This window comes from Carettochelys insculpta, chromosome 17 (genome assembly GCF_033958435.1).
Source record: "Carettochelys insculpta isolate YL-2023 chromosome 17, ASM3395843v1, whole genome shotgun sequence".
Lineage (NCBI taxonomy): Eukaryota > Metazoa > Chordata > Testudines > Carettochelyidae > Carettochelys > Carettochelys insculpta.
In genome coordinates this window covers 32,985,500-33,004,211 of record NC_134153.1, presented here as the reverse complement: position 1 = coordinate 33,004,211, position 18,712 = coordinate 32,985,500, and the positions used below count along the sequence as shown (strand labels likewise).

The 18,712-nt window shown below is 47.1% G+C and overlaps 1 protein-coding gene across 4 annotated transcripts in view; it reads right to left on the bottom strand.

Moving 5' to 3' along the window:
* Nucleotides 1–18,461, bottom strand: part of LOC142022025 (rho GTPase-activating protein 39-like) — a 119,996-nt gene extending 101,535 nt beyond the window's left edge. For 2 of the 4 annotated variants that reach the window (XM_075011430.1, XM_075011432.1), the window contains exon 1: nucleotides 18,403–18,461. In XM_075011430.1, coding sequence (XP_074867531.1) covers nucleotides 18,403–18,413 — 11 coding nt within the window. In that variant the 5' untranslated portion in view covers nucleotides 18,414–18,461. Of the gene's footprint in view, nucleotides 1–9,397; nucleotides 9,555–18,402 lie in introns of those variants that run through there. The other 2 variants (XM_075011433.1, XM_075011431.1) reach the window with 2 other exon arrangements.
* Nucleotides 18,462–18,712: the final 251 nt, after the last annotated feature.

Here is an 18,712-nt window from a genome sequence, read left to right as displayed (position 1 = left end):
TAAATTATGCATGGGGTGGGCAGCTGACAGCAGGACTTCTGCTGCCCCTCTCCCCACTGCCCTCCTTTGGGGGAGCCCCCTGCTTGCTATGCGGGGGAGCAGGAAGAGGGGTGAGGTATGCTGATGTCAGGATGCCACCCCTCCCCTCAACAGAGGCCTCCACTCTGAACCTCACTGTCGCAGAGCAGGTCTATTGTGAAGCCTCTGAAGTCTGCATACTTAATACAGAATTGTTCTGAGTAGCACCCGAGGGAAATTAACTAACAGGGGATCTGTGTGCAGTTCTTATTCCATTTCACCATGTGCATCCATTCGCATTTCTTGGCATCAGCTGAAGTTGGTGTCCTTCCCAAGAGCAGAGCACATTACGTCTCCCACATAATCCCGACCCCTCAGAGTTTCTGCACTCAGTGGTGACGGAGTCAAGACCAGGCCTCAGGCATGGCTATGAGCATAGGGCAAAAGTCCCTCTGAAGCTCTTATCAATAAGGTTCCGCTGAAGCCACACCAGGCCTTGGCTGCAATCATAGATCCATTGTCTAGGTGCAGCACTTGCGCTGTCACTGAGTCATAGAGCCAGGTGAACTTTACACATTCAAAAACAAACCAGCGCAGCTCAAATCAGTTTTTGTTTGGAAAGGAAAACCCTTCTGGGGCCCCTCAGCATTTGAGTTGAAGTAAAGGGTTCACCTTTTCCTGCACAGTGTTGAGAAACTCCTGCTGAATAAAAGAATGATTTGCACTCTGGTGGCTCCATCTAAAAGGCGGCCATTAAATGCTTTACAAACACTAACCAATTCACATCTTCTACCCCACACGAATGGCCTCCTGGGCGTCCTATGTATCAGTCTGTTAGTAACCACTCCAGAGTGAGGATGGAAGTCTCCTGGACCATACTGATCCTCTCCAGGGGGTTCTGCAAACACAGTCCCATGGAACAAAGGAAATCACCCTTGGAAGAGAGGAAGTTGGTCTGAGATGGCACAATTTGTTGTGAGAAGAACCCAGCCGTTACCTCTGTCTTGTGCCTGGACCATAGCCTCAGAGTCTGAATGAGGTAACAAACTGTTGCTAATTTACACTCTTGATTGGAGACCCCTAGCAGAGGATGAAAGCAAAGACAGGGGGACTATGTCCAGGTACATAACTGCAGCATAGTCTGGCAAACAGCAGTCATCATGCTAACACTGCCCTGCCACACAGACTCTGCAGTTGAGATGAGTGCAAAGACCAGCACCACTTTCTCGAGTGTCACATATAACATGTAGTCTAGAAAACAGCAGCCTGGTAAGGTTCTCCCTGCAGCAAAGGTGACTCAGACACCCAGCCTACTGGAGGAGTATGAAGGGGTGATTGTAAGAGTCAATTTGCAGAGCAGACTACGGTTTATGACTCACCACAGCATTGTAAGGGAGGTCTATGCATTCTCGCTCTCACTAGGTTGCAGATGTGGAGGCTAAGGCACAAAGAATGACTTGCCTAAAACAACTGGCAGACTCTGGACTCCAGTCCTTCTGCAGTCCCACACATGCCCTGCCTCATTTCCCAAGGTCTCAGCTCAGTTCTGGGTTGATTCCCAGGAGGGGCCAAGGCAGCAGATTTGCCTTTGGCTCTTGCTGAGCAGGGTAGTCCCTGGAATACAGCTCAACTTAGACTATGCTCACAGGGCAAAATTTGGTGAACTGAAGAGTTAAGATTGTTCTGGTGTATTTCCTGACACCACAATCACCAAAAATCAAGGAGAAATCCAGGTCAGGCAACACATGCATCCAGATCAATGTCAGCTCCTCTCTCTTACCAGCTAAACACTGTGATACCCAACACATCCAGACACCTCCAATTCACCCCAATATCCATGTGAGTTGTGGCAGATAACTAACTACTGTGCACCAAAAACTGAACTCTGATCTCTGCAACAGCAAGATCTATTTCCTACAGACTTTTGTGATGCTAAGTCTATGTTGTATTGTCTGAACATGGAAAAGCATCAAACCAGCATTTAGATTCTCAAGTAAAATGAAAGGGAATTGTGGCAGGTAGAGCAGGAAGGGTTTCCTGTAAGCTGAGTGCTTGGGTGGCCGTCCAAGAGAAATTCAGGTGCTGCCCAGGTGATTAGCAGAGTGACCACAGCCACCTCCAGTGGGCAGCCTGTATCTGTATTGGTGGTGCATGCACATTTGCACATGCTTTGGTGTGCATAATACAATTTATTCCCTCCCAGATGGAAAAAATTAAAGGGAAGGCACCCCTCTCTGTTAAGAGCTGCCATTCCATCAGCCTCTGCACTAAGAAGAAAACCAGGAGAATGAAGCACCAATGACTTGTTTTTATTCTGACTTATTTCTTTAGAAAATTCCCTGTTGCTCTGCAGTGTGAAGCTCTGTGTAGAAATTTCATATTTGTGACTAGCAACAAAGAGGAAGCCGTGCTAGTCTATACACTATCAAAACAAAAAGCAGTCAAGTAGCACTTTAAAGACTAGCAAAATGGTTTATTAGGTGAGCTTCCGTGGGACAGACCCACTTCTTTATTATTGGTCTGAAGAAGTGGGTCTGTCCCACGAAAGCTCACCTAATAAACCATTTTGCTAGTCTTTAAAGTGCTACTTGACTGCTTTTTGTTTTGATATTTGTGACTCAGACAAGTAGAGGACATGGCCTAAAAACATTAGCACCTCATGAGAAAGGAATGAGCTGAAATCCTCTAAAGTTTGAGAAGGTGCTAACGAGTAAGCAGAGTCCCTAAAAATGACAATGTGTGGCCCTAGGTCTCTTCCTGGAGATGGATTTCTGTGCATTAAAGGATTCCCAGGGTAGGAATGTAGTGGAGCTGCTAAAGGCAGCCCCCATAGTCAGTACTGTATGGCAGCTTGCAGCAGCAGTTCTGCACCACTGCATTTTGAGTTTAGAGAAATTTGCTGCTAGTATGCAATTTAATGTCCATGTGTTCTTGGGTAGTAAAGCCATTTGGAATAGTAATTACTACCCAAGAACACATGGACATTACATTGCAAACTAGCAGCAGATTCTGCCTTCCTTTCTCAGTTGCTTGCGGAGAGACACACTGTTTTCTGAAGTGGGGAGAAAGTGACTTTTGCTGCATAGCACATAGATGGCTACTCAGAGCTTTAGTTGCTGCTGTGTTACCCAATGTGTTGCTGATGCTCCATGTATGGATCAAAATTTAACATAGAAAGTGTTTCTAAAAAGTCATCAGAAAACTGAAGGGGGTAGGATTGTGTAAAACATACAAATAATCAAATGGCAATAAGATTCCTGAAGGTAGTGTTCGCAGCTTGAGCTTAAGGTTTCTCTTTTCAAAAGTGGAAGAAACCATTTTAACATTTAAACTAGTTTTCCAAAGGGTGAAAAGAGTCTTGAGGCTGCTCATCATGACACACACGAATTAGCATTAACATCCACTATACACAAAATAAGAATTGCATACAAAAACCTCTCCACGAATACAGCTGAAACCAGATCCCAGTGTTTGCTCTAGTCTATATATTATAAATAACAAGTGACTTTGCTACTATTTGAGCTCGCAATGCTTGGAACGCTTTCAAAGAAATGAGTAAATCTGCCTCTTACAAAAAAGCACATAGAATTTTGTTCTGTTTGAACAAAGGCAACGAAAACTAAATAAAACTAACAAGTAATAAACATTAGAGAATCTGATGCAATCTGAAGGTCTGCAGCATTTCCTCTCAATTGGCTAGTCCAGACAGAGAGCCATGAAGGTAGCAGAAAAGGACATACTAGTATAGGAAGCCATTGCGGCAGAGCAGAAGAGCTTGTTCTTGGAACTGGTAATTCATTTTCCACCACAACAACATTTGCCGCATCTGATGTTGAGAGTTTCCCAAAGACCCAGGGCTTTCATGCATAATTTAATAACCTGGGCCCTAAAGTTCTGAGTTATTGCTATGAAATAATTGCCTGGGCATCAAGCCCTTTTAGAAAAGACAGTGCAGGGGCTCAGAGAATAAGACACAAGGTCTAACAGCTAGATTTCTTCAACAGTCTGCTCTTCTTGTTGCTATTCTTGTGCTGCTAAAGAGATTCCATCTATAAAAAGGGAAAAAAGAACAACCCAGAAAACTACAGACCAGTCAGTTTAACTTCTGTGCCAGGAAAGGTAACAGCCAGCATGGATTTATGAAGAACAAACCATGCCAGACCAATTTGACAGCTTTCTTTGACAGGATAACAAGTCTTGTGGATAACAGAGAAGTGGTGGATGTGGTATACCTAGACTTCAGTAAGGCATGACTTCAGTCTCACATGATCATCTTATCAATAAGCTAGGCAAATATAACTTTGATGGGGCTACTATAAGGTGGGTGCATAACTGGCTGGATAACCATTCTCAGGGACTAGTTATTAATGGTTCGCAGTGATGCTGGAAGGGCATAACAAGTGGGGTTCCACAGGATTCTGTTTTGGGATTGGTAGAGCAGTTTTTAAACTAAGAGGTGGGGGAAAGCCGATTGGTGTGGGGGAGCACCTGGATCGGACAGAGACTTCTCTTACACGAGGCTCCATAGATAGGGATTCCCTAGAAGTTAGTCAGATAGGGAATGTGGGAAATAATATATGGGCAAGATCAGATGTGAAACAATCGCATATAAAAAAATCCAACGCGTCTGTGAAAGGCGGACATATAAATAGTGGTAGTTTTTTAATGTGCTTTTACACTAATGCTAGGAGTCTGTCTAATAAGATGGGTGAACTGGAGTACCTCATATCAAAGGAGGAAGTTGACATAATAGGCATCTCAGAAACATGGTGGAATGAGGACAATCAGTGGGACACTATCATACCGGGATATAAATTATATCGGAAAGACAGAACAGGTCGTGCGGGTGGCGGAGTGGTACTATATGTGAAGGATAATATAGAATCAAATGAAGTAAAAATCCTAAAGGAATCAAAATGTTCCATAGAATCATTATGGATAACAATTCATTCCTCTAATATGAATATGGCATTAGGAATATATTACCGACCACCAAACCAGGACAGTGATAGTGATGCTGAAATGTTAAGGGAGATTAGAGAGGCTATCAAAATAAAAAACACAGTAATAATAGGAGATTTCAATTATCCCCATATTGATTGGGTGCATGTCACCTCAGGACGGGATTCAGAGATTAAATTTCTTGATGCCTTAAATGACTGCTCCTTGGAGCAGCTAGTACAGGAACCCACAAGGGGAGAGTCAATTCTCGATCTAGTCTTGACTGGAACGCAGGATCTGGTCCAAGAGGTAACTGTTACTGGACCGCTTGGAAATAGTGACCACAATATAATAACTTTTAATATTCCTGTGTTGGGAAGAACACCGCAGCGGGACCGATCCTTCACACAGCGCACAGTCAACCTGTGGAACTCCTTGCCCGAGGAGGCTGTGAAGGCCAGGACTCTATTAGGGTTTAAAAAAGAGCTTGATAAATTTTTGCAGGTTAGGTCCATAAATGGCTACTAGCCAGGGATAAAGTATGGTGCCCTAGCCTTCAGAACAAGGGCAGGAGATGGATGGCAGGAGATAAATCACTTGATCATTGTCTTCTGTTCTCCTTCTCTGGGGCACCTGGCATTGGCCACCGTCGGCAGATGGGATGCTGGGCTGGATGGACCTTTGGTCTGACCCAGTATGGCCATTCTTATGTTCTTATGTTCTATTCAGTATCTTCATCAACAATTTAGATAGTGGCATAGAAAGTATGCTTATTAAATTTGCAGATGATGCCAAGCTGGGAGGGGTTGCAACTGTTTTGAAGGATAGGGTAAGAATTCACAATGATCTGGACAAACTGGACAAATGGTCTGAGAAAAACAGGATGACATTTAATGAGGACAAATGCAAAGTACTCCACTTAGGAAGAAACAATCAGTTTCATACATACAAAATGGGAAGCAACTGTCTAAGAAGGAGCACTACAGAAAGAGATTTGGGGTTATAGTGGATCACAAGCTAAATGTGAGTCAAAAGTGTGATGCTCTTGCAAAAAAAAAAGCAAACATGATTCTGGCATGCATTAAAAGGAGTGTTGGGAGCAAGACCGGAAAGTCATTCTTCTGCTCTATTCAGTGCTCATTAGGTCTCAGCTGGAGTACTGTGTCCAGTCCTGGGCACCACATTTCAAGAAAAATGTGGAGAAATTGGAGAAGGTCCAGAGAAGAGCAACAAGGATGATTAAAGGTCTAGAGAACATGAGCTATGAGAAAGACTGAAAGAACTGGGTTTGTTTAGTTTAAAAAAGAGAAGACTATGGCTGCATCTACACTACGAGATAAATTCGATTTTTAATAAATTTGATTTTTAACCTGGTCTTATGAATTCGAATTTAAATGTCCACAAAGCTTCTTGAAATTCGACACACCATTTTTCCACGTTGAGTTTCTGCATCCCCATTGCCCTATGCAAGCTTGGCAGCGTGAGCAGTGCATTGTGGGTACCCCCCAGTTGCTTGGGGGTGTTTCATGTTTGAATCCCAAAATGCAAAGCACTGTCCCAGAATTCAGAACACCCAATGACAGCACAAAAACAAACTGGAGATCATGCCATTTCCAGCAGCACTTTCTCCGCCAGAGCACGCATGCATACCCAAAAGCTTCAACTCATGGCGCACATTGTTTGGTCAACCACACTGGCTGTCATGCAATTTTGCTTTCAATTACAAAGCTCAGTGATGCTTCAGTATCATGATGATGACGACGATTTTGTAGAGGAAATCACACAACAGCAGTCCAAGAACTCACAACTGCTGACTGCCCTGGATGTGTTGCTGACAGAGGAGCAGCGGTTTTGGGCTCATGAGACCAGCACGCACTGGTGGGACCACATCATTTTGGAGTCCTGAGATGACCAGCAGTGGCTGCATGCACATATCCACTTTTATGGAACCTTGTGATGTGCTGGCCTCCGCCCTGAAGTGCAGCAACCCTTGCCTTATGAAGCCCTACACAGGAGCCCTGGCCCACAGGAAGGAAAACTTCAATCACAGACTCAAGTGCAGAATGGTTGTGGAATGTGCCTTGAGCCATTTAAAAGTGAGGTTCAGATGTTTATTGACAAGTTTGGACTTTTCTGAAACTAATGTCCCCACCATGATTTCCTTGTGTGTTATTTTGCATAATATTTGTAATCCAGGCAGGGCACTTTCCCAACCACCTGAAATTCTGAAGCAGAGGCCATAGGCAGGGCTTACTTGCAACCACCTACACAACCATTCACCAATAACCACACTGAAGCAGCAGAAATAAGGGACACTTTAAAACATAGATTGATGAATGATCTGTAATGCACATGCTACCAACATATTTCTCTTACATAATGCCAATAAATTATACCGTGTCTTAATGAATGAATGCTTTTACTTGGTGGGAGGGGGTTACGTTGCAGTAAGTAGAATGCATGTGGCAGGCAGTTGTACCTTCAGCCCTCCCCCAACCAGCCCGGTCAACCTCAGCAACGCATCCGCTGAGGACCTGGGCACAGCAGTAGGCAGCTTAACTTCAGTCCTCCCCTAACCCACCTGCTTCTCTCAGCCGCACATCCACTGTGGACCTGGGCACAGCAGCAGGCAGCTGTGACTTTATCCCTCCCCCATCCTTCCCAGGTTCCCTGTGTCGTGTGTCCTCTGTGGACGTTGGCATATCAGTGGGCAGCTATGCCTTCAGTCCTCCCCCAACCCGCCAGATTCCCTGTGCCACATGTCCTCTGTGGACCTGGGCATAGCGGTGAACAGCTGTGCATTAGCCCTCCCGCAACTTGCCCAGTTCCCCTCAATGATTGGTGTTCCCTACCACTCCCGCACACCACAAAATCACACCGAGCTCAAAGGAATGATTTTATTTTGGGGAAGGTGAGGTTTAAGTGGCAGGGAAAAGAAGCATTGTCATGGGTGCTTGACTAACCTTTTGCAGTGGCCCTTGGGGCTAGACAGCAGGGGCTATCCTGGCCCTCCCTCCCTGCATTCAGGGACTGCAACAACAGGGGGTGGTCGACCTGTCTTCGGGGGAGCATATATTGGCTCCTGCAGTGCTGTGTTGGGAGACCTTCTGCACCTGCAGCAGGGAGCACAGGATGTCCATTTGCTCTGTCACTACCATTACAAGCTTTGCTACGGCCTCACTCTGTTTTCTGCAGCCTCACTCTGCTTTGCCACTTGCTGTTGCGGTAAATCAAGCATTCTTTGCTGAAATTCAGCTTGACTCTGATGCCACTAAGCTGTACTATGACACCACAAAACTGTCCTTGGTCAGCTCACTGTGTTTGGCTTCATTTCGCTCCATGTACTGCAGGATGAGATCCTGCTTACATCTTTTTTTTCTTTCTCAACCTGTGTCCCATTGTGGGCATGGCAGTTGGAAAGTGAAGATCAAAATAAAGATACAATTCACACAATGTGCTTTCATACGGAATGAATGGGTCTCTGTGTCTACTATCTGGGAAAGTTTCTTTTTTTGAAGAACACTAAAGACTTATTAAGGATGTGATTCTAAGTGTGCATTTCACAATACATCATTTAGCATCACTTATCCAGCACATTTCTTTGTGGACATGGTAAGCTATAAGCAATTGTCCACTATTTGGGGAAAGAGGGAGGGCCACAAAGCAGGGGAAGCCATCAAGTGTCCACGGGAAGGGCAGGGGAACCCTGTAAAACAAAAAGAAATGGATGGAAAGGGATATGGGAGGGGAGAGGCCACAGAGAACCCGGCAGCCATGTGGCATGGAAGATCCCTGTAAAGTAAAAGGAAATGCCAGATGGACAGGGACATGGGAGGGGAGAGAGGCCACGCAGAGCCCAGCAGTTGCATGGCATGAGTGATCCCTGTAAAGTAAAAAGAAATGCTGGGTGGAAAGGGACATGGAAGGGGAGAAGCCTCACAGAGCCTGCAACACATGTTGGGTGGTGGGGAATGGCGCACCCGCCAGCTGCTCCAGGGAAATGTAAAAGGGCAGGAAGCATGGTAAAAAAAATCTGATGCAAATTCCCATGCGCCTATAGGTTGCCAAAGAAGATATCGCCCTCCTAAGACTAACAGATATGGACAAAGAAGACATCTTCATGCTGTGTGACCACAAGCCTGGAAAATTTGCTAAAATGCTGTGAGACGCCACGACAACGGATCGCTATCTGGTTGCTTGGTATGGCAAGGTGTGGTACTGTGCAAGCTGCAAAGAGTCAGGCCTGCCCAAGAACCTCATGAAAAAAATACAAGAGTGCATGCATGAGGCCTCTGAGATCTCCAGAAAGGAAAAGCGCTCCACCCCAAGAAACATTAACACATTGTTTTGAGGGGCACAGATCCACAGCAAACCTGTACCCATATCCAAACCTATATCCACCCACAACCCGCTTGTAGCACGCAGAATAAACACTCACCTGAAAAAGCTTGGTCCAGGGGGGCTCAGGAACCAGCCTAGAGGTAACTAGTAGCAGGTCTATGGTGAAGAGCTCTGGGCTCTTGGGAAGAACTTCCTCACCCCCCTGCTCGTTGCCTTCTTCCTCTTCTCTGTTAGCCTCTTCCCCCGGGGCACCCAGCTTCTCTTGGCTCAGCTTGGACTTCAGACCAGTGCCTCCCGAAGTGTGGTAACTCATGCCGGGCTCCATGGTGGCGTTGCTCTCCATAAGCATGTGCAGCTGTTCATAACAGTGGCAAGTCTGTGGCAAGTCTGCATACTAGTTGGCTTCCCAGACTTTTTGATAGGCCTGTTGGAGTTCTTTTGCCTTCACCCTCCAGTGAGTAGAGTCACATGAGTAATCTCTGGCGGTCATCTCGCATGACATCTGCTCATAGATTGCCAAATTTCTCTCGGCCACCTGAAGTCTCTTTGCCACCGATTCTTCTCCCCAAATTGTAAAAAGATCCAGAATCTCCTAATGGGTCCACTCTGGGGCTCTCTTGCAAGACTGAGAAGTACTAGGCAGATCACTACTCTGACTGCTCATGTTTGCAGGAGATGGCTACCAATGCAATTGCTACTGATGTGGTGCGATGCGACGGGCAAAGGAATTTTTTCACTATGGGTGCCCTTTATATTCGCGGGCCTGGGAGCTGCTGAATTCAAATTCTAATTCTAATTCAATCAAAAATTCATGGGCTTCCTGTGACCTTCTTCCTGCTCATCTGGATGGAGAGCAGCGGAGGAGAAAGCAGCCACACATGGAGGATTACCGTGTAGCTTTGTGGGATATATGTGGGATACTTCTGGAGGCTAATTAAATCAAAATAAAGACATGGTGCTTCCACACTAGCCTTTATTCAAAATTTTAAATTCATAATTGACCCTATACACATCCGATAATATCAAGATTTTGTTATCGGTATTAGGGCTCACTAAATCAAGCTAATAGTATTTACAGTGAAGACAGTGATGTTTCAATATCGCGCTAACTCCTTTAAATTCAATTTTAACTCGTAGTGTAGACGCAGCCTTAGAGACATGATAGCAGTTTTCAAGTACCTAAAATAGCATTACAAGGAGGGAGAAAAATTGTTCTCCTTGGCCTCTCAGGATAGGGCAAGGAGCAATGGGCTTAGATGGCAGCAAGAGAGGTTTAGGTTGGATGTTAGTAATATCTTCCTAACTGTCAGGGTGGTTAAACACTCGAATAAATTGCCTAGGGAGGTTGTAAAGTGCAGGAGGGGTAGCCGCGTTAGTCTGGATCTGTAACAGCAATGAAGGGTCCTGTGGCACCTTATAGACTAACAGAAAAGTTTTGAGCATGAGCTTTCGTGAGCACAGACTCACTTCATCAGATGCTGGTCTTGGAAATCTGCACTATCCTATCCTTGGAAAACACTATCCTCGCCACCATGTATGTAGAGGCTCTCTATACCAACATCCCACACAAAGATGAAATAAATGCTGTCCGGAACAGTATCCCTGATGATGCTACAGCACATCTGATGGCTAAGCTCTGTAACTTTATCCTCATACACAACTATTTCAGATTTGGCGACGATACATACCTTCAAATCAGCGGCACAGCTATGGGTACCTGCATGGCCCCTCAATATTCCAATATTTTCATGGCTGACCTGGAACAGCGCTTCCTTAGCTCTCGTCCACTAACACCCCGTCTCTACTTACGCTACATTGATGACATCTTCGTCATCTGGACCCATGGGAAGGAGACTCTGGAGGAATTCCACCGGGAGTTCAACAACTTTCACCCCAACATCAACCTCAGCCTGGAACAGTCCACACAGGAGATCCACTTCCTGGACACCACGGTGCTAATACACGATGGCCACATCAATACCACCCTGTACGGTAAACCCACTGACCGCTACGCCTACCTTCATGCCTCCAGCTTCCATCCCAGACACACCACACGATCCATTGTCTACAGCCAAGCACTAAGATATAACCGCATTTGCTCCAACCCCTCTGACAGAGACAAACACCTACAGGATCTCTACCAAGCATTCTTGAAACTGCAATACCCACCTGAGGAAGTGAAAAAACAGATCAACAGAGCCAGACGTGTGCCACGAAGCCTCTTACTACAGGACAAGCCCAAGAGAGAAACCAACAGAACACCACTAGCCATCACCTACAGTCCTCAGCTAAAACCTCTACAGCGCATCATCAGGGATTTACAAACCATCCTGGACAATGATCCCCCACTTTCACAGGCCTTGGGAGGCAGACCAGTCCTTGCCCACAGACAACCTGCCAACCTGAAGCAAATCCTAACCAGCAACTATACACCGCACCACAGTCACTCTAACTCAGGGACCCATCCATGCAACAAACCTCATTGCCAGCTCTGCCCACATATCTACACCAGCAACACCATTACAGGATCTAACCAGATCAGCCACACCATCGTGGGTTCATTCAGCTGCACATCTACCAATATAAGTTATGCCATCATGTGCCAGCAATGCCCCTCTGCTATATACATCGGACAAACTGGACAGTCTCTATGCAAAAGAATAAACGCACACAAATCAGATATCAGAAATGGCAATATACAAAAACTCGTAGGAGAGCACTTCAATCTCCCAGGCCACACAGTAGCAGATTTAAAAGTAGCTACCCTACAGCAAAGAAATTTCAGGACCAGACTCCAAAGAGAAATTTCTGAGCTACAATTCATCTGCAAATTCAATGCCCTCAGCTCTGGCTTAAACAAAGACTGCGAATGGCTGGCTAAATACAGAAGCAGCTTCCCCTCCCTTGGTGTTCACACCTCCAGATCAACTGCTGGTAGTAAGCCTCACCCTTGCTGACTGAGCTAACCTTGTTATCCCCACCCTTGCTCTGGTTATTTATACCTGGCCCTGCAGATTTCCAAGACCAGCATCTGATGAAGTGAGTCTGTGCTCACGAAAGCTCATGCTCACAACTTTTCTGTTAGTCTATAAGGTGCCACAGGACCCTTCGTTGCTGTAGGGAGGTTGAAGAATCTCCATCACTGGTGATATTTAAGAGCAGGTTAGATAGACATCTACTGGGGATGGTCTAGACAGTGCTTGGTCCTGCTGTCAAGGCAGGGAACTGGACTCTCAAGGTCCCTTCCACTCCAGTGTTCTGTGATTCTATGAATGCAGAGTAGACCCATCTTAAGGTGTCATTTTAAATCAGCTGAGTTAAACCAGTCCCAGAGGCTGCATGGACAATCATATTTGCATTTAAACCAAGAATGTTTCAGTTCAAGACAATTATGAACAAGTTTAAGATAAAACAAACTAAGCCATTCAAACACAAATCAGAGTATCTATCTCCCCAGGAATTTATACCAGATTACTTACCTAAATCAGACTACCTGAATGAGAGTACCTCAGGATGTTCAAACTATGCTTGAATTTTCACTTGTGGAATCACCCTGCTGTCTAGGACAGGCCGGTAATTTGGGTTGAGTTTCTACCCATTTCAAGCTTAAATCTACTCACATTCTCTAGAAAAGGTTTGCATAACAATTTGCTACACAAGTGACGAATTAGGCCTAGGGTTAGAATTAGAATCAGCTCTGGGTAATGAAATCATAGTCAAGAATATGAGATGCAGTGACATCACAGGAGCTATTCCATTATTTTGAAGAGTCTCAGAGAGGCAGCTGTGTTAGTCTGTCTTCACAAAACAAAAAAGTTGTCTTGTACTACTTTAAAGACTAACAATATAATTAATTACTGATGAGCTTTCTCATCATAATTCCAAGATTTTTTCCAGATCTGAAGTGGGTCTGTCCCACAAAAGCTCATCACCTAATAAATTATACTGTTAGTCTTTAAATTGCTACAGAACTGCTTCCTGACTTTGAAGGTGATCCTTGAGATATGTGAATGCTGTTCTTCCAGCAGTATGCGCTGGGTGCCATCCATGGATCAGGCTGAAGGGCAATCAGACCCCAGGGGCAAGGCACATTCTGAGCCCATCCCTACTCATCTACCTAAGAGCAGAATTCAACAACCCTGCCCACTCCATCTCTAGGACTAGCAGGACCAGACCAAGAGAGGCAGATGACAGCTTTCCACACACAGCCCTATTTCCTATAAGGGGCATTTGCCACCCAAGAAACAATACAATAGGCAAGCCAGCTGAAGTTCAGCCACAAACAAGAGACACCAGAATCTAGTAAAAAAGGAAAAATATCATTTCCGCACAACCATGCATTGTACTTCAAAACATACAGGGACCTTCTGGCCAATCAGCTCACAAAAGTAACTGTTCTTTTATCCATGCACCATGATTCCTTTGTCCCTCAGATCAAGAATGATCACAACATTTTTCTGATTATAGAACTTGACACCCCAAATAGACATATATTTTTCTGTAGCTGGTATAAGTACAGTGGAGGCTAGCACATCTATCTGTTTTAGTTACAGACCCATTCACTGTAAGTACAAAAGGCATGCAGACCACCCAGAGAGGAACCTGGCTCCAAAATTTGCATTCCTATAATCCACTGTGATCTCAGTATCACTTTCTAACAGCCTGGATCCAAGGAATCATATTACCCCTGCCAAGGTCTCTTCCAACCCTGATTTTCTATGATTCTATGATAATAGGAAGCAGTGGCCCTGCCTGTTCAGTAGTTGGAATTAATGAACGAGTGGAGTTAATGAGTGACAAGATGGGTGAGGTATTTATCTTTTGTCTGTAGGTCTGAGGAAGAGCTCTGTGTAGGCTCAGACACATTAGAAGGTGGTCCAATAAAAGATACTACCTCACCCATCTTGTGGGATGACAAAGCCACAATGCCACTGCCTAATTCAGTAGATAAAGTGCAGAACACAAACAACCAAAGGTAATCAATGATGGTTCACAGGATTTGCTAGGAAAACAAGTGTGAGCACACCTGCATACCTTCACACAGGCCTGAGGCAATCTGGAGAAATTTCAAAGTCTTGGCTACTTTATTTATTTTTCCAGTTTGTCCAAGGAAATGAAGGACCTGCAACTTTATACTGTTTGAGATCTGACAGTTAAATGTCCTTGCATGTTTGTTTGGCAAGAGGAACAACCACCTGCACCTACAGCTGCTGCAGAAGCTCTTATGGCACCTTGGCTCTTTTGCTCTAGGGTTTTATCTGGCTTGGTCCATCTGAACTAGTCTCAAAAGAGTGTGTGTGGGGGGTGTTTCCCTGTGGACTATCCAGTGCTTTCTATTCTCAGGGATAGAAACCCCATTTTACACAAAGAAGAGAAAGAAAATACTTAAGAAAGACTTAGTAAAATCTCCTAGAAGCGTTGAAGAACTCCTCCAGTGAGCTTGCGCTAATAATGGAGAAAACAGCCACTCCAACCAAAATGCCAGCACAACCTCCTCTCATGTGAGTAGGTGGTGAGAAGCCAGATGACCTGTATTCCTCCTTTGAAGATCAAATAATTACAGCTGACTCACGTCTCAAAAGAAGCAATTCTGCTGGACCAATGCATAAGCAATTAGCATGACAAAGCTTACCGTGGCCAGGCCCTATAGAATGACAGTATTTCTGCCAGCCTCTCATGTCAACACATAAACACAAAAAGTGATCAGGGAGGATTCTGTCTGAATGGGGTTACTCACGGGATGTGCGACATAACCCCAAGTTTGGAGCACAATGCATTTTTGGAAACTGGATCTCCTGGGCATCCGCCTTCATTGTAAACAGCAGATCTTTAATACTTATCCCATGAACAAAGAACAGCCAGTCTAGGGGTGAAATTAAAAATCCTTCCAGCAAAGAGAACACAGAAAATTATTCCTGCACAAGCATTAGCACCTCCAGTTTTACTGGACTGCAAGAAAGCTAGACAGCAATAACCACGTATAAAACCAGCCCAACCTTCCACCCCAAAGTCTGTGACCCAGGCAAAGTAGGCTCTAAGTCACATGGATGATCATTGATTAACTCCTGATCAAAGCTGAGAAAATCATGTAAAACCCCCTTGGCAAAGGCAAGTGCCCTGTTCAACCTTAACCCTTCCATTTGGCACAAAGTAAAACATTTTACTGTAAGCAGGCGGTGAAGACAAAGGCCAGTCTGACAGTAACAGAACCACATGAGATGTGGCGTAAACAAAAGTTCTCTCCCAAAGTGGGGCAGATGGACCACATGTGAATGTAAACATCCTAGTCCAGAGTTAGCCCTTGACATTACTAGGCTTACATCAGGGGTAAGTTTGGCCCATTGATTTTACTGAGGTGTCAAACAGCTAAAGGACAAATGCAAAGCAAGGTCCTGCTCTATAGAACACAATGGTAGGCAAAGCTGCATGCCAATGGCAAACAAACCAGAACGATTTTCTGCACCAAGTGTGCAAGGTGCAGTTAGTGCAAGCCCCTTTGAATGTCAGATACTAGAATGGGGGACCCAGAGGACTATCTCAGCCATAAACCCTCAATAAAGAGCAGGCATGGAGTGAGACTCACCCCATAGGGCCCTTTCCCCTAGCATAGGGGCACTGGACTCAAAGCAAGCCAAATGCCATCCAGATGCTGGCCCCTCTGTCCAGACTTATCACAAAGACCATGGAAGTAGCCTGCAGCAATTTTGCATCCTGAGGGGGATGTGTTGCACCCTTCATCTCAGGTGGGTGTTACTGCAAAGACTCCATTTAAATAAATGTCAATGCTTTCAGCTATTTCACTCCTTTCTTCTCTGACCGTCTGAAGAAGATGGTCTTACCCAGGAAAGCTCATGACCTAATACAGCATTTCCCAAAGCATGGCATGCGTACCACTGGTGGCACACAAAAGGATTTCAAGGGGTACACCGCAGAACATAAATCACCAAAAATCAGGAAATAAGCACTGGGACAGCACTAGGAGAGGGGGTATACTGATAAGGCCAAAGTCCCAAAAGGGGTACGTGAATGTTTTAAGTTTGCGAAACCCAGTTAGGCTCTAAGGTGCTAGAAGACCACTTGTTATTTGTAAAGCTACAGACTATTAACCAGCTACAGCTACACACTAACAGAATTCTATTGATCATCAACAGAACAACCCTGCTCCTGTGCTAACCCAGCATGCCAGGGTAGCAGATAGGGCAAAGAGGAAATAGACCAAGATCTTACCCCTATTGTGGTGGTGCTCTCCATACACACCATAAAACATAAACATTTATGGATAGGGGTGCTCTAGGGCTATGTCTACATGGTGCCATAAGCTCGAAATAACTTGAGCAAATTGCGTAGCTTATTTCAAGTAGATTTTGAAACAGGCTATTTCAGCATGTGGTGCTGTCTAAACAGCGCTGCACTCTTCATGAGATGAGGTGTAGAGAGATGCTGGGATAGAGAGTCCATTATCTCAAAAACTGTTGTGCGACAACCGGCATGTTGCAGAAACACAAGCAGTTATTTCGAAATACCACTGTATCTCAAAATTAGTGCCTGCTCTCTAGACATAGCCTAGGAGGCCAGAGTGGGAGCACGATGGGGTCATTATTGTGGAACCCAGATCTCCCACATCCTAGCAGATCAGGGCCTTGGGCACAAACCAAAGGTCTCTGTCTACCTCCTCTCTCTCACCTGGGCCCCTATAGGCCAAAGCAGGAGGGATCCTTAAAGTCCACTCGGCATTGATGGATCTCCTCTTTCACACAACACCCAACAGAGCTCGTGGGCCACGGGCCTGAGAGCAGCCCATTCCTCACTGCCCAGGCTTCGAGTGTTGTGGGGTGGTGCACACCCTGGCCTAACGCAGACCAGGCTCAGGAAGTTTTCCTACCATATTGACAGTCAGCATGTCCCTTTGGATTCCTGCCCATTGCTCCACTGGTGGATGGGGAAGGGGATCCCCTACCAATGGGGGACAGAGTACTGACGGGGGAGGGAATCCCCTACCAAAGGGTGTGAGGTGCAGCCAGAAGAAGGGAACCCCTACCAATGGGGGGGGGAGGGGAGGGATCCCCTACCAATGGAGGTGGGTGCAGCCATGCGGGGAAGGGATCCCTACCAATGGGGATGGGGTGCAGTCACAAGGAGGGGAGGAATCCCCTATCAATGGGGGCGGAGGAGAGGGGATCCCCTACCAATGGCAGGCAGAGTCCAGCTGGGGGGAAGGGATCCCCTACCCATGGAGGGTGGGGTACAGAGGGGGGAAGGAATCCCCTACCCATGGAGGGCGGGGTACAGCTGGGGGGGAAGGGTCCCCTACCAATGGGGGCAGAGGAGTGGGGATCCCCTAACAATGGGAGATGGAGTCCAGCTCGGGGGGAAGGGATCCCCTACCCATGGAGGGCAGGGTACAGCCGGGGGGGGGAACCAATGGGGGCAAAGGAGTGGGGATCCCCTATCAATGGAGGACGGAGTCCAGCTGGGGGGGAAGGGATCCTCTACCCATGGGGGTGGAGAAGAGGGGATCCCCTACCAATGGGGGATGGAGTCCAGCTGGGGGGGAAGGGCTCCCCTACCCATGGAGGGCAGGGTACAGCCAGGGGGAAAGGGTCCCCTACCCATGGGGGCAGAGAAGAGGGGATCCCCTACCAATGAGGGACAGAGTCCAGCTGGGGGGGATGGGATCCCCTACCCATGGAGGGCAGGGTACAGCCGGGGGGGGGGAACGGTCCCCTACCAATGGGGGCAGAGGAGTGGGGATCCCCTACCAAAGGGGACAGAGTCCAGCTGGTGAGGAAGGGACCCCTACCCATGGAGGGCAGGGTACAGCCGTGGGCGGGAAGGGTCCCCTACCAATGGGGGCAGAGGAGTGGGGATCCCCTACCAAAGGAGACGAAGGGACCCCTACCCATGGAGGGCGGGGTACGGCCGGGGGCAGGTGAGAGGTGCAGGCCCCCCACCAATGGGAGGCGCTGCAGCCGGGGGTTCGTTGGGCCCCGCCGGAGCCGGCCGGGATCAACAGGTGCGGGCAGCCCGTCGGGGATCGGGGCCGGGGCCGGGGCCGGGGCCGGGGCCGGGGTTGGGGCTGGGGCTCGGGCTCACCGCACTTACCGCTCCGCCATGTCCCGCCGCTGCCCGACGGCCGCCGCCGCTGCAGGATGTGAAACCCGATCCCGCCCCGCCCGGGGCCGCTGCCGGGGTGAGGGGCGGGGTGGGGGATGGGCTGAGAGGGCGAGCCGGGGGCGAGGGGAGCGGACGGTGACGGCGGGGTGCAGAGTGGGAGCAGGAGAGGGGGCCGGGGAGCGGGTAGGGGTGGGGCAGAGCTGACGGCGGGGTGCAGAGTGGGAGCAGGAGAGGGGGCCGGGGAGCGGGTAGGGGTGGGGCAGAGCTGACGGCGGGGTGCAGAGTGGGAGCAGGAGAG